At 36.0% G+C, this 14873-nt stretch overlaps 1 protein-coding gene across 5 annotated transcripts in view; it reads right to left on the bottom strand.

Moving 5' to 3' along the window:
* The window catches only part of LPIN2 (lipin 2), a 44084-nt gene that overhangs the window by 19133 nt on the left and 10078 nt on the right, over positions 1-14873 (bottom strand). For all 5 annotated transcript variants that reach the window (XR_005259818.1, XM_038163594.1, XM_038163585.1 and 2 more), the window contains exons 2-5: positions 10613-10813; positions 8116-8211; positions 4439-4737; positions 372-479 (exon numbers count right to left, since the gene is read on the bottom strand). Coding sequence is in view for 4 of the 5 variants with exons in the window: in XM_038163585.1 (XP_038019513.1) it covers positions 372-479; positions 4439-4737; positions 8116-8211; positions 10613-10813 (704 nt within the window). In the remaining variant the exon portion in view is untranslated. The remainder of the gene's footprint in view (positions 1-371; positions 480-4438; positions 4738-8115; positions 8212-10612; positions 10814-14873) is intronic.

The raw sequence follows: 14873 nt of genomic DNA, 5'->3' as shown, positions 1-14873 counted from the left end.
TCTAGCTTTACCTTGAGCAATTAGGATTACTTCACACAGTAAAATGTACCTTAACATACTCATCACTTGTGTTCTGGCAGATCAAGTATTGCTTCTGCTAGGGTGAATCATAGGAACACACCAACTTTCCATACCCTTCTCAGCTGGAGGGAATCTTGTTAACTGTATTTCTTCTCTTTAACAGTGAAATAATACATTTTGTAAACTTCCCAAAGTTTCAAATTAGTATCAAATGTTGCATTTGATATCAAAGAAGCTGGGCAAGTTTGATAGTTTTACAGACCAGGGGAAAATTAATAAAAAGGCATAGTAATTTTTGTTTTTATAATTACTCATCATTACACAAGTGATGACATTACAAAGTGACTTACTTCTCCAGAGGGGACCAATCTCCATCAGATAAGGGGTAATGGTCTTTCGAATGATAAATCAAAGATTCTTTTTGTTCTTCGCCCTTTGGTGATGAATTTGAGGAACCTCTGTGGAGACATATGAGACATGAGACATTAAGTCAGCTATAAGAAATCTGTGTTACTAATTCAGTAAAAGAAGCTACATAGACCTTATTAAAAAAATCTAGGAGCAAAAGTGAGGAGTGTATAGCTTAAAGGATTTGTTGTTTGCAAGACACCTTTATGTAACTTCAAAAGTATTTAAAAACTATTATTAATACTTGAAAATATTGCAAATTTTAAAATCTACTACTTCTGGAAGTTAATACTGAAGAAATCACAATAGCGTAAATGATACTACACTACATGAGTAACAGTTAGTGATTTTACTCCACATAGGCAGATAATATTAACAAAACACAAAGATGAACATAAATTTTTACACTGTAAACTTTACTATGTGAATTTCACAATCAATAGAAAAGTTGAACTAGAAAGGTTAGTTTTGACAATGTACATTTGACAAATTAAAACAGTAAGGTACCAGGGGTAGGTACTAGCATCACAACTTACCCAGGAGCTTACAGATTAACATCAGCTACAACAAGGAGATAAAATAATGCACTTTTCTGAACAGTGGGGTTTGTTTTGCACTGGGAAGTCTACTCAATATCTACATCAAAGACCCACACCCAACCAACAGTAAGGCCCACTGAACAGGCTTACATCCTATTTTACACAGAAGTCCCCTTGAAATACTACCATCGTAAAGTACTTCAGATCTTTTTACAGCTTTCTGAATGTAACTGAACAAATACCTATTCTCAGGATACAACTAACTTGTCTGAGGTTAGATCAAGGGCATCATGGCTATACAGTAGATAAGAATACAAGGAAGACATGACTGGAATTTGAGCGCAAAATGCAACAGAAATTATTTTAAGCCATTATTAGAAAGAAAAAAATATTTTTATTCCAGTGCACAGTTGCACTGGATTTGTTTTGGAATGCTAATGCTCATTTCTCTTATGGATGGAGGAAAGAAAATATTCTGCTATTACCAATGTGTAAATATTTAGAATTTACATGCCTACTCAATTAGACACTAAGCAGTTACAGCGATCTAGCTCATTTGCACAAGTCTTTCATTTGGAAGACAGTCTATGGTTATGGTAAATGCTGAAGTCCAAAACTGTTTTTTAGCTCCACTTCTTATTCTGCAGTAGTATTCTTATGAAACCTGATGATGCTGCCTGACTTAAGATGAGAACTGCAGAGACTGTGCATCCTTTGTATTCATAAACTAAGCTAAATGTGACAGAAATATGAGCCATACTAGCTTTTTCAGCAGTACTAAGTATCTCCAGAGGAGGAAAAAAAAGTATAATTGAACAACTAAGTAAACACAAAAAAATATTAAAGAGGTCCTCAATATCTTTACTTCAGTGGGGAGGGAGGCAGGATGACACATGGGTGGTACTGAACAAATGTTATTCACTAGAAATTAGCAACAAGAAGGGTTCATATAAAGGATGCAAAAAATCAAATTTAACTGATAAGTGGATAAACACAAAAGTTAAAAATCCAAACGCAGTCAAAGATTAGTGAAAGTACAAGGAGAAAATCAGTATGCATCAACTTGTAACTTCAAGCTGCACTATCAACTCTAAGCTATTTATTTTGCAACATTTATAAATAGTACTACCATGTCTTCTCATTGTTGTCCACTTCACATATAGTCTAAATAAATATATACAATTTCAGAGACAGATAACCACTTTAATCCTTTAACACTCTTAGCACTAAAGAAATAATGTCCTCTATTTCTGAGTTGTACATACTGTAATCTCAGTTTTCCTAATATTATTTTATATAAAAGTCTAGCACTACTAACATATCTAAATCATAGCTGGAAAAGACAAAAAAAATATTTTGAAAAAACCTGATAAACACTTGGTAATAGATTTTCCCAAAAAACAGGAAACATCTTGTTTTCTTCTTTATAAAAAACCAAAGAGATAAGACATTATATACTGGCACCTGTGACTGAATTTTTGACCTTCCTGTTAAAACATCAGCCTCCCTTTTCATTTCCTAGTTTCACTTTGAAACCTGAAACCATGCCTAAGAACAGTTAAGTTTCTAATTTCTTATCTTTCTTCTTCCTTTTCAGAGCCACACATTTATGACTAAAAAAAACCACCCAAGAAACAACCAACCAAAACAACACCACCTCAAATAAAACTATTGATTCCACCTTACGTCCCCACAGTGTTTGAAATAAAACAAACTTAGAAACACTTTTTCACAACCATATCTTTAGCTGGGAAGAAAACAAATGCATGCCTATTGCAAGGCATTTTAGTTCCTGCCCAGGTGGCCCACTGAAATGAGTGTATATAAACTTGACTAACTGACACAGAGCCACAAACCTAACGTATTTGGGCCTTCACCATTACAATGTTTTGGGTTTTTTTTGTTTCAGTCCTGCATTTACAAGCTGTTCACAAGAAAACACCATTCTTTTACGAAATTATCTTCTTTTTGCTTTATAACACCCTGTCTGATAATGTATTTCTACTGCTGTTTCTGCTTATACACATTAAAAAAAAAGTTTAGAAATAAAAAGCCTTGCCAAACTTCTATTATAAAGAGTACAAAAAATAAAACCAGAGTAAACTTGATGTAAACACCACGGTCTGTTCAGCTATGACTAAATATTCAACATTCTGATCAAACATGGCATTTTTTATTCACCTCTAGACACAGTAAGATAATTGCTAGAACAGCAATCTGAATCCTAAACACTGGATGAAAGCAGCCATTATTACAGCCATTACATGACATTCCTAAATATTTCATACATTTGTAATGACACGTTAAATAAAGAATAAACAATGATTGTGTTATATTTTCTCTCTTCCTATACTTGACAGTTATTTTTATTTTTGATGGTTTTACTATGACAAGTGTATTGCTGTCTTAATAACAGCATGCTAAAGACTAAGCAAAGGTCTTCCTTTTCTTCAACTGAAAAAAGATAAAAATTTCAAACCAAACAAAATGCCCAGACTTAAACAGAGCAGTGAATATCTAAATGACAATTCAGTGACATAAATATGACACTGATAAAATAAGGCAAATAAACTAAGAAAGCCATAGACACTCTATAGAACACTTTAAAATCCAGATTTTGTTTGTTGTGTTTTACTGGCCATATGTAACAGATTGATGTTTTTCTGTTGCACTAACCTTTCTGTCTGGTACTTACTAAATTTGAGACTCCTTTGAAGATCCATACTGAAGGAGTTTTTTCAGTTGTATTTTATTCTCTTACACCAAAGCATTCTTCCAGTTCCCAGACCTGATCTTGAATTTATTCAGCCAGTACTACATTTAACAACAAGGCCATTCAGTGAAACACCTAACTTACTTTGAAAACCAAGTCCTAATGAGTAAGCTTTTTCTGGATTTGAAGCATTTATATGCTTTACAGCTTTCATCTATAACCTTAATGTAGCACAAGCTCCCCTTTACTAAGAGTTTATCCACCTCAAAATACAGGATTGATTTTTTTCCCCCCTCCTCTTCACAAACGTATAAAGAATTCTCTTTACTAACATGAAAGAACATTCATTTATACACTTTTCGGTTGCCATAGTAAACTTCAGGTTACAGAGAAGCCAAATTCAGATATGGTGTGCTACAGGCATCCCACCACACTGCAGTCTATCTAGAGGCTACCAGACAGACCAGAAGATCACCCTGCCTCATCAGATAAATTACACTGAAACTTTCTCACTCACAACAGATCATCGCAACACTTCTTCACCAGAATGGACTTAACTGCATTTCATGTTCAAAAATGGCCCAATTTTAAGGCAAATCTGTGAAGATTTGGAAGATATCTGTTTAGAGTTGTTTGGTTGTTGTTTGGCAAGCAGAGCCTACCAAAACTTGTGCAATACTTGCATGGAGGAAATGAACAAGTCACCTTTTAAATGTTCAGTGGTAACAGTGAAAACAGCAACTATCTAAGAGCTTACCTTAGGGGCTGTATGCTTTTCTCATCATCTGAGCTTATTTCCATTTCAAAAATGTCTTCAGTCCCAGCAGAAGAGATCTGATCTTCTTTCCTGCTATCTTGTTTGTATTTCTTTCTTCTTCTTTTTTTCTTTTTCACAGAACCTGGGGTGAATACAGTCTCTGTTTCTCCAGAATGTGGAATTTCTGAGTTTGCACATGTCCTCTCATTTTCTCCTGATTTCAAATGATTGTCAGTGTCTTTAAAAAACTGATCTTCAGTGGGTATTGGAGATGTTGCCAAATAAGCAGGAACTTTTTCCTACGGAAAAAAAAAAAGGCTATTTTTTTCCACTTTGTTTTGTGCACACAGGATAGTTGTCAGCTATAGATTAATCCTTGTACCTATATTTAGACACAAAGCCATACAGATGCCCAGTGGTATGAAGCTGATATCTAGAAAGGAACCCAAGTTCACCAAGAATGATTACAAAAAGTTCAGAAAAAATGCATGTTAGTATTCTTACAGTTCTCAGACACAAACAACTGATTTTGCCAGCAAAGCAAACACCCATTCAATGGAATGTTTTTGAAGTTATCTGCCCTGAGCATGTCAGTTCCAGGCTTATTAAATGTGTTAATAAAAAAAAAAAAAGAAAAAAAAAGCTAATTAAATCCACTGCTGTTTATTTTGAAACAGATTCATGGGAAGGTATAGGTTGAAAGGGACATCTGGACACCATCTGGTCTAATCTTCTGTTGAAAGCAGGGCCTCAGGTTATGTTATCCAGGGCCTTGACAAGCCAAAGGTTGAGTATTTCCAGTGAGGGAGTCTATCACTTCTCTAGGCAACCTACTCCTGCTTTTGTACAGAAGGATTTTCCTTATATCTAGCTGATATTTTCTCCATGCCCTTTGCCCCATCTTATGACTATACAGCTTTGTGAAGAGAGTGTCTCTGTTCTGTAACTACCTTGTAGGTACTGCAAGACTGTGGTTAGATTCCCCTGAATCCTCTCTACACTCAATAGAATAAGGCCCAGCAACTTTTTTTCCTATTTAAATTTCCCCAGCCCTCCACTGGGCTCTCTCCAACTTTCCATGTCTCTCCTGAACTGGCAAGGCCAGAACTGTGTTCCAGATTTGATCTAACACACACCAGGCTGAGCGGGACAACCCCACACCCCTTCACCTGCTGGCTGTGTTATTGCTGATGCTACCTGGGATGCATTTGCCTTCATTGCAGCCAGGGCATGCTGCTAGCCAGGTGATGCAGAGCTGCATTTCATCTAGGCAGATCCCAGCCTGCACTGCTGTGTGTGCCAGCTCACACTTCCAAGCCGTACGTGAGACTGCATCTTGGTTAAACCTTGGTGCGAATCTTGTTGGTCCAGTCTCGCAGCCTGCCAAGCTGACTCTCTCTGGTGGCTCTTTTTCTGACCTGTCTACCTCTCCTCTCAGTTCAGTGTTTACCCACAAAATTATAAAGGTGCCTTCAGTCATGTCATCCATGTCAGACATTATTTATATAAAGTATCTTTCAAAAAGAAAAAGTCAACTATAATTTACTCACCTTAAAACCAACATACAAACAACTAACTCTCAACTAATTACAACCCACTGCCCTTTGAAGGAAAAGCTTCAGCTTTGGACTGCCTGAGGTTTATTTACATTGTAACAAGAAACTGAAAAGACACTGACACCTAGTCTGAAAGAAACACACTGTGAAGGGACAAAGACAAGATGGAACAAAGGCAGAAGAGAATGGAATTTGCATAGTGAAGAGAAAAAGTTATGGAACTCAATTTCATGGTAGAGAATAGAAGTAATTACAAGATGTATGTTATTTTACTGGACTCTTGTGCAGAAGGTTAGTCAGGAACACTGATGGGACACAGCCAGAACACTGATACTACTTTTGATGTGCTCTAAAGTCTTATCTGCTATTTAAAACTAAATTCAAATTTTCATTGAAGAGTTACAGAACAAATTTTGTTCCACTGGCTGTAAAGTGAAGTAGAGAAAGGAGAACAAAATACAGCTTTATACAACATTGATGATACACAGACTTTGAATTATGAGAAACCTTGAAATCAAATGCCTACACCTAAATGGAAGTTAGTATTCTGCACAATTAGTGATACGTAACCAAGAATAACAAAATAAATTTAAGAAAAACCACTCAGGAAAAGTTAAAAGAAAACTGGCTGGGAAATTGTCCTGATTTACACGGATAGTAGTATTTATGTGCTGAGTGGTATTACTTCTTCTTCTGATTGTCAAGATATGAAAAATGCAAAGACTGATCCTTTAAAGGACCTTTCTGAATGCCCCCAAAGAGGAAAAAAAGAGAAATCAATGAGAGGTTTGTGACTTATCCCTTATGCATAGATTCAAGAGGTAAACAAAGATGTTGATCAGTTGCAGGGGGAAAAAATACCTAAAAGCAGTAAAAACATCTCAGTTTTGCTTTGTAGCAAATTTGATCTATATTTTCAGCATGAGTTACCAGTTTTCAAGAACACATTATACACAGATAAGGCACTCCTGTTATAAATCAAAATGTGCTGTGCAAGTGCAATAGCTCCTTTAAAACACTCTACTGGGGACAAAGGCAGCGGTTATCATCCCTGCTTTCTGAAAGTCATGAGACTGATCAGTTCCCATCAATGTCTGACACAGCCTAGATCTGTAAAAATCTGCTTTCAGTTCTTATTTTAATCATGGTGTACACTGACCCAGAACCCAACCTTCCTCTTGTGTAGGTGTTACGAATCCCCACCCCAAGTTCATTTAGGGTCTTAATGCTTTTTTGTTCCTTTCACTTTAAATTGAATTTAACTCCTTTCAATGTGAGAGCTTCCTCTGATCCCCCAAAGTAAACAAGTAGCACCCTGAACTAAAAACTGGATCAATCTCATTTTCTTGAAAGACTGATTCCTAATAAACAGGAAATTAGCATTTTTACTTCTCTGAGACTACGTTTTTTTCCTCTCTTTTCTGACTATTCTTCATTAAACCTTTTGGAACCTTGTATTTAGAACTACTTTCCTTCAGACTTACTGAAAAATGCCAACAGACTCAAACGCAATCAAAAGCAATGCTCAGGACTGACCAATACAGTGATTACATATCTCCCATATCTTTAGACAATCAGAGTAAAAATGAACCATTACTCCTGTTTTTCAGAGGTTCATTAGCTTCCAGTTGCAAAAGTTTCTTGCAAAATAAATTCTGAAGTCAAAGAAGTTACTGTTACCTGGTGAAAGTTTCAGAAATAAAATTGTGAAAAATTAGGCTAAAATTTGTAAGGCAAATTAAAAATATGCCCAAAAAACAGACTACCTTTATTAGTAGAAGCACAAGCTGTAATAACTCAAAGCAAAAATTACTGCAAGACATGGCAATCAGTATAACTGCAGTCAACAAGAATGAATTAACTAAAACAAACAAAAAACCTTCAGCACATCTTCCAAATAATGCTCTAATTAATGAAAATAATTAGTTACTTTATTCTTACTGGCAGCAAAATTGTACAAAGCATCAAGCATTGGCAGCACATGAAAGAGATGTTAAGATTCAGTTACAGAAACTCTAGCTTTCACAGAAGTGAGGATATTGACAACACTGCATGAAGCACTTTTAACCCATTACTGTGTTACTACTGCATTGTAGCCATCAAGAAGCACAAAGTCCTTACATTTTCCTCCTCGGTTTCTTGCACAAAGAAAGCTTCTCCATTGTCACCCAGTTTCATATGCAGATCAACAGCATCACCATTTATTTCTATATCAATCTGTGGAGAGAGACAATTTATAGTAAATAATTCATCATGGGGAAAGTGCTGACCTCATGGTCCACTTAGCTCTGAGAGTAAATTTTGTTTCACTGGATAAGGGTGCCCCTTTCTCCTCTTTCTGACACAAGTCTGACATAACGGTCTTAATTTGTTCACCTGCAAAATACATCATGCTCCAGGCAGAGAGCCTAACACTCACAAGAAAAATAAGAAAAAAATAAACTTGATATAAAGACTGAATCTTGTTCATACAATTATTGATATAGTCTTTATTTGATGGAAGAATGACTGAGACTGTTCCAATGTTTAAATCTCAATCTGAATTTGGGCCTGGTATGAATCTCAATCCTGAACACCAGAAGTTCCACCTGGAGGCCTCCTGGAGGCAGGCTTTGTCTGAAAATGATAAGAGACTTGCCACAATTATTTCTGCAACTGAAGTTAGTGTTTCAGATTTTCCTGCTCCTGAGTTTATGGGGGTATGACATAGGGCCACAACGCTTCTACAACCATAGCATTTTCATCAGAGAATAATGTTTTTATTGAACTAAAAAGGTAATTTTTAGCCAAGAAAACCCAGTATTGGTATTGGTAAATAACCAAACATGCATGGGGACTATACCCAAATCATTAAGATAACTACTTTTCTTCTTTTCCACAATAACAGACTGATTTTGATCTGAAAATCATATATGTTTCACTACTGCTAGTTTTTAAAATATTTTCTTGTATATCCAATTCAGCAACATGAGTTTAAAAAAAACTCGCCTTTGCTTTATGCTGGTTTAGGCATACAAGCATGTCTCAATTTAGTACCTATACCTCACACTGGTTTCTGGAAACCTCTGTATATACCTGAAGTTGAAGCACAGTTACGCATACTTTGTGTTCCCACACATCTTGGGACTACAAATTGACCTTGGCCTCATACCATGCCAGAGAAAAATGCATCCACAATGCAGTAACAAACACTCAACTGACTGTTGAGAGAACTGTGTGAACAGTAACTCCCAGGATGGAGGAAACAAGGAGCAACAGTAATCTACACAAGCAAAAGCTGAGAATTACACTGACAGTCTAGTACAACAGGTACCAAAAGTACATGCTTCTACTATTCAACAGCTTTTTAGAGGTACCCAGAAGCTAAAAACCTCTCAGATTTGGTTCTGCTACTCAGAAGTCTATAAAGACATTTAACAACCTCTAATTTCAGACACTCTAGTTGTAAGCATATCTCACTTGCCTAGATATCAGAAAAAGTACAGCTATACCACCTCTTTTGTACCCTGTTGAAAACTGTAATGTAATGTGTTACAAAATTGTTAAGGTAAATAAATTCTTTGTCATCAGCAAGCTCATTAAAATAAACACTAACAAGTGGGAAATCAAACAAAAAATAAACACAAAACTTGCTACTCACCTGTGTTACTATGACAAACATACAACTTTAATGCATGTAACTCTAACTATTGACCTTTCACCAAAAAAATGCCCTGACCTAACTGCTCTTTCAGTTTTATTTTATTCTCTTTTTATAACCAAAATATAAAGATAAGGGTAACTTCCTGCAACAACCATTTACTCCTTAAAAAAACAGAATATAATCCTGAGGGTTTATGTCCTGTTTAAATCAATTAATCTTTTGGTAGCACACCCACATGCTATACACAGTATTCCTTACTGACAGTAAAGTCCCCCTACAACAGCTCCATTTTCCATCCAACCCAATCCAACTCGCTCTCTTGGCATGATTAACAAAGCCTATGGGAAGGGGATGGAAGGACAATCTGCTTAGGTAGCACCAGCATCTCAGAACGGCTGGATGGGAAATTGTACCAGGTTCTCTTTCAAACATGCTCACAAATGAGCATGTTTCAGTCTCAGTTATCACTTGCTTGTGGATGTTAGTAACTGCATTTTTTAATTGCAAATCAGCCTTGAGCACAGCTACAAGGAGCAATATTTGTAACAGGTCACCAGCACTTAACATATCCTCTGCTAGTCCTTGAGACATTCCAAAAAAGAGTTGCTTACATCAGGGATCAGTTAAACAGCATTAAGCATTTCTTTCCCAGCATATCTGGATAAGTAAACAAATAGCCCCATGTAAGCATTTTAAAACTGTGAAGTCTATATACTGGTATTTGTCTTTTTGTATAGGCCCAGAGCCGTCATGGTTTTTCTTTCACAGCATTTTTGTAGAGTCCTTAGATTACCACAAGAAGTTCTGTTTTGCATTCCAAAACCACCACCCTGTACAGCATTTATGAGCAACTGCTCTGGACTACACCCGCCTGCTAACCAGGAATGTGGGGAGCTGGGGAAGGAAGGAAGAGGGGGGGAAAAAAGGAAAGAACTGGTCCTCAAAACTTTGTTTTGACCCACTTTCCGAACTTACCACTTTTTCTTTAGAGCGCAGTACACCAAGCTTCCCAAAGCGGACATGGAAAGGAGAACACTGGTATGTCCCATCCTGCTGCCGGACCACAATGACATCGATGCATCCCGAAAGGGTTGCCTGATTAATGCCTTTGTACAGCTCCCTCACAGTAACCAGGACTTGTCCTGCAAGTTGCCCCACGTAGTTCATAGTCTGAGACTAAGGGAGAGAAAGACAAAAAAAAAAAAAAAAAAAAAAGGAAGTAAATTTAAAACACAGTAGGTTTTTTGAAATGAATTTTTAAAAACACATTTATATAGATGAGCAATGTCATTTATCACTCTATTGTAACAAGTTTTACACAAATGTTTTCAAGGATCAACAGAACTTTGAGACAATCCTTATATTACTAAAAGTATCCAGAGTTATAAAACCTATTCCTAATGCTTTATCAACTTGAATCTATGACTAATTAAATACTTTGAAGAACATTCTGAAGCATGCAGTTTTTAGACCTCAAAGCCTAGATTTAAGTGATGCTTAATAACTCAGATAAGCTAAAAAGAAAAATTCATTCTCCAGAGGACTGCCTGTTAATACAACCAATCCTATACAGAAAATGGAGATACTTGTACATAAGGATGCAAAAAAAAAAATCTTACAAGTCAGGAAAAGGTATGTAGAACATACTGCATGTAACTCTTCCATTACAGCTCTGTGTTTCAAAAACAGCTGAGTCATCTTAGAGAAATTATCAAAGTATGTCATGGGAGAAAAGAGATACATACATTAATAAGATTATGCTACAGTAAACAGGATAAAGAGCACAGAATCACTTATTGAAAATTATGTCTAATCCGTTAAAAATACTTAAGTAAATGAATGAATTCTGAATGACTGCAAGTCCTTCAGACTAAGAACACAATTTGAACTAATAAGAAATGAAAGTCCAAAGATGTCTCAGAACATCTGAGCTTGAACAGGAAGAGGAGGGAAAACCGTGAAAATGTTCTGATAGAAACCTAAGTGCAACTCTTCCTCATTCTACCTACCACCTTCTGCCTCCCACCCAAAAGTCTGCTACAAGCTCATTTAAAAAACATCCAAGCAACTGCAGCCTCTGAAGTTAAGGATATTAGGGAGAACAAAGAACCACTGCCAACAAGCAAAATCCACAACACTGAACACAAAAAAGAGCCTAAATTATATATATATATATTTTAAAAACCCTATTTTGGGATATTATTTCTAGAAAAAAATCTACAATTTTTTTTTCTTATTTGCATTTCTATTTTTATTAGTCATTGAACAAGGTTTAGGATTCTTCTTAATACCTCTAAACAAAAACATACTGCATTACCAGAGTTCTTCCTACTGATACTGCTTAATTGCCTATATAATTAATCAGTTATTCTCTTTTGAGCCTTCAAAGTATTCCTTACAGTAAGACAGGGTATCTTACACTCACCCAAAAGTGACTGGCATTGTAAGAAGGCAAGAAATCTAAAACTACTTTCACACAGCAGCTATGGAAACATTTTTCTCCTTCTCAGGCTTCTCATACATCAATGAATCATATTACTTTTTTTTTTTAAATAATTCCTTCCTCTTCACAAGACTTACAAAGGAAGGTGGAGGGTTTCTAATATAGATTTAAGACTGTCTTGAAATTATCCACAGAATTACTATGCTAGATAATGTGCTAGAGAATTTTTTTCCTGTAGCCTGTTGATGAAGACAAAAAGAACAGACTGTCATTGAGTGAGTAATGAGATTAGGAGGATGGACTCTCTATCAACATTAGTCATTAATTCAGTTTCATCTGTAAGCAGCTTCACGTACAACTATAAAACTGATTGCTTGATAGTGAAGTAATGGCTCACTCCTGCTAAAGAGGGAAGGTCTCACTTCAACCTTTCCTCATCTGACCCTCTTAATGAGCTGATTTTAGCTCCCTGACACAGCTGGCAAAAGTCTACCATTTTTTTTGTTGCTGTTTGTTTCAGCAGGTTGTTAGTAAGTTAGATTAGCTCATTAAGCAGAACATGACAAACACCTGAGTCATGAGACCCTGAGCAGCACCAGAGAGCTGGGGAAAAAAAAAAAAAAAAAAGAGGCAGGGAACTGAACATCTTTTTGAGGAGCGAGGTATTTGCTGCATCTCACGGAACTGTAACTCAACACAGAGATGTTACAGTATCTCTGCCTTCCTGTTGAAGCAATTAGTTTTCACCTAATAAGACAGCCAAATTTAAACTCAATCTCATGAAAAAAGAAAATCTTTTAATGCATAGTAATTATCATTCACGGCTCTAACTTGCCCATTTCCAAGAGCTGTCTACAGTATCTGCTTAAAAAGAAAAATTGATTTTGTGTCACCACGGAGACTGCATTTGTTAAAATAAATGTTTGACACAATCAGGAACAAAAGTCTTTAATAAGGTCCCTGTTCCATGTATTTCATTTCAGTGAACAGGACCTGAGAAGTGGGCATTAGCAAGACATTCTCTACGATTCAAGCAGTGACTTCTTAAAAGAACAAAATTTCACACCTTCTGCTAAGAACTGAGTTCAGATGAAAAATACCGTAATTTTTCTCACATACATGCTAACTTGACCATAGAAATTCACCACACAACCCACACAACACCAAAGCATTCACCCATTTCACACGTATTCTTGTCTTTCTGTAGCAAAAGTATCCTGTAGCAATGTTCTGTCTTCTACAGGTATCGGTTTCATTTCTGTAGCTCATAGCACAGCCACTTTTATGAACATACATACACTGAATAACCTCATACATTTGAAAGTTCACAACCAGTTCGCTCTTACATCTGGAAAAGTTAGGAACTTTTGTACCTACTGAATATTAAAAACATTGCTTATAAGGAAAGTAGTTTTTTATGATCCAAGTCTTAATGTAAACGTTGTTTTGTGCATTGCAAGTAAACCGAAGTAGATAAAGGTAATAAACTAATGCACATTATTGCTTACCAGGCTGCAGTTCAGCTTTTAATGTAATGGTTCACTTTGCAAGACAAACATGTTATATAAAAAGGTTCAAACTGTAGCAAGAAAATTATCTAATAGAAATGAAGCGTCACTGCATACCTGAGAAACGCCTCATTTTATCTCAAATGTCAATAGAAGCCCAGCTGGGAGATTTTAACATTTGCGGGGCTAGGAATGGGTTTGAGCTTTGCTTGGGTTTGTTTGTTTTCCTTAAGTGTTACTGTACATTGCTGGAAAACTTGTGCTGAACAAGTACAGAATCAGACTACAACGAAAAGGAACAGCGTAAAATGTTATTGTGTTAGTTTTTGCAAATGCAATAGAAATATCCTGATCATGGCATAACCAGTAAGACAAAATACTTCCTCAATAATACTCTTTGTTTCATGTTTAGTAACCATTTCTTAGATATCACTGCCTTTAAAGCAGAGAGCAGTATGCCTTCCTAACCTCCTGTAAGAACCTAAAAAGCATGCTAATTCCTAGTTTAGAAATTCAGGACAAAAGCCTGATGGAAAAGACAAACTAAGAAAGGCAAGGCAGCAATACTTCACAATGCTATTTAGTTTTTAATTTTTATTTCTCTCGATATCCAGAATCTATACATTGCCTGATGCGGTGAAATTCCTGAACTCTGCATAAAAACTGAGGTCAATGCAGCTCACTACTATTTACTCTTCTCAGACTGCAAATTAAAAGGCAATGAATACCTGAGGTATATCAAAACAGAAACATTCTTTGTGACTTCCGAGGCTCCAGAGAGAATGATTTTTGAATATTTATGCAATGTTACCCAGTTTACAAAAATTCTTACAGCTGAATATATTAATACCACTAAGGTAAGAGCAACTGTAATTGGAATGGGGGAAAGAATCTCTATGCCATATCATGAAAATAATTTTTTTTCTGGCAATAAGCCACTGCACTGCCAAAAGCAGAAACTGAAACTGCTTTGGTTTTTTAACTTTCTTTTTCTGAGAGAGCATTAAATACAAAATAAAAAATATCTATTTCAACAGTTCAATAACTAAAATGCCTCCACTTATAAAATACTCAAATCAGTGCAACTAAAATTAACCCTGAATATGCTGTTTGACTTCCTCATAGCAGTGGCTCTCAAAAATAATAATTAAACAGTACTCCACCTCAGAGTATCTGATATGCTTTATATGACAGACAAGACAAAGTTTCAAAACTCATTACCACAAAATGCTTACATTAGCATAACCTGAGCAGGAGGTTTTGTGGGTAGGAATTATATCTCTGT

Source organism: Motacilla alba, chromosome 2, assembly GCF_015832195.1.
Source record: "Motacilla alba alba isolate MOTALB_02 chromosome 2, Motacilla_alba_V1.0_pri, whole genome shotgun sequence".
NCBI classification, from domain to species: domain Eukaryota; kingdom Metazoa; phylum Chordata; class Aves; order Passeriformes; family Motacillidae; genus Motacilla; species Motacilla alba.
Note: the sequence above shows the minus strand (reverse complement) of the source record. Positions and strands in the feature narration are given on the sequence as shown.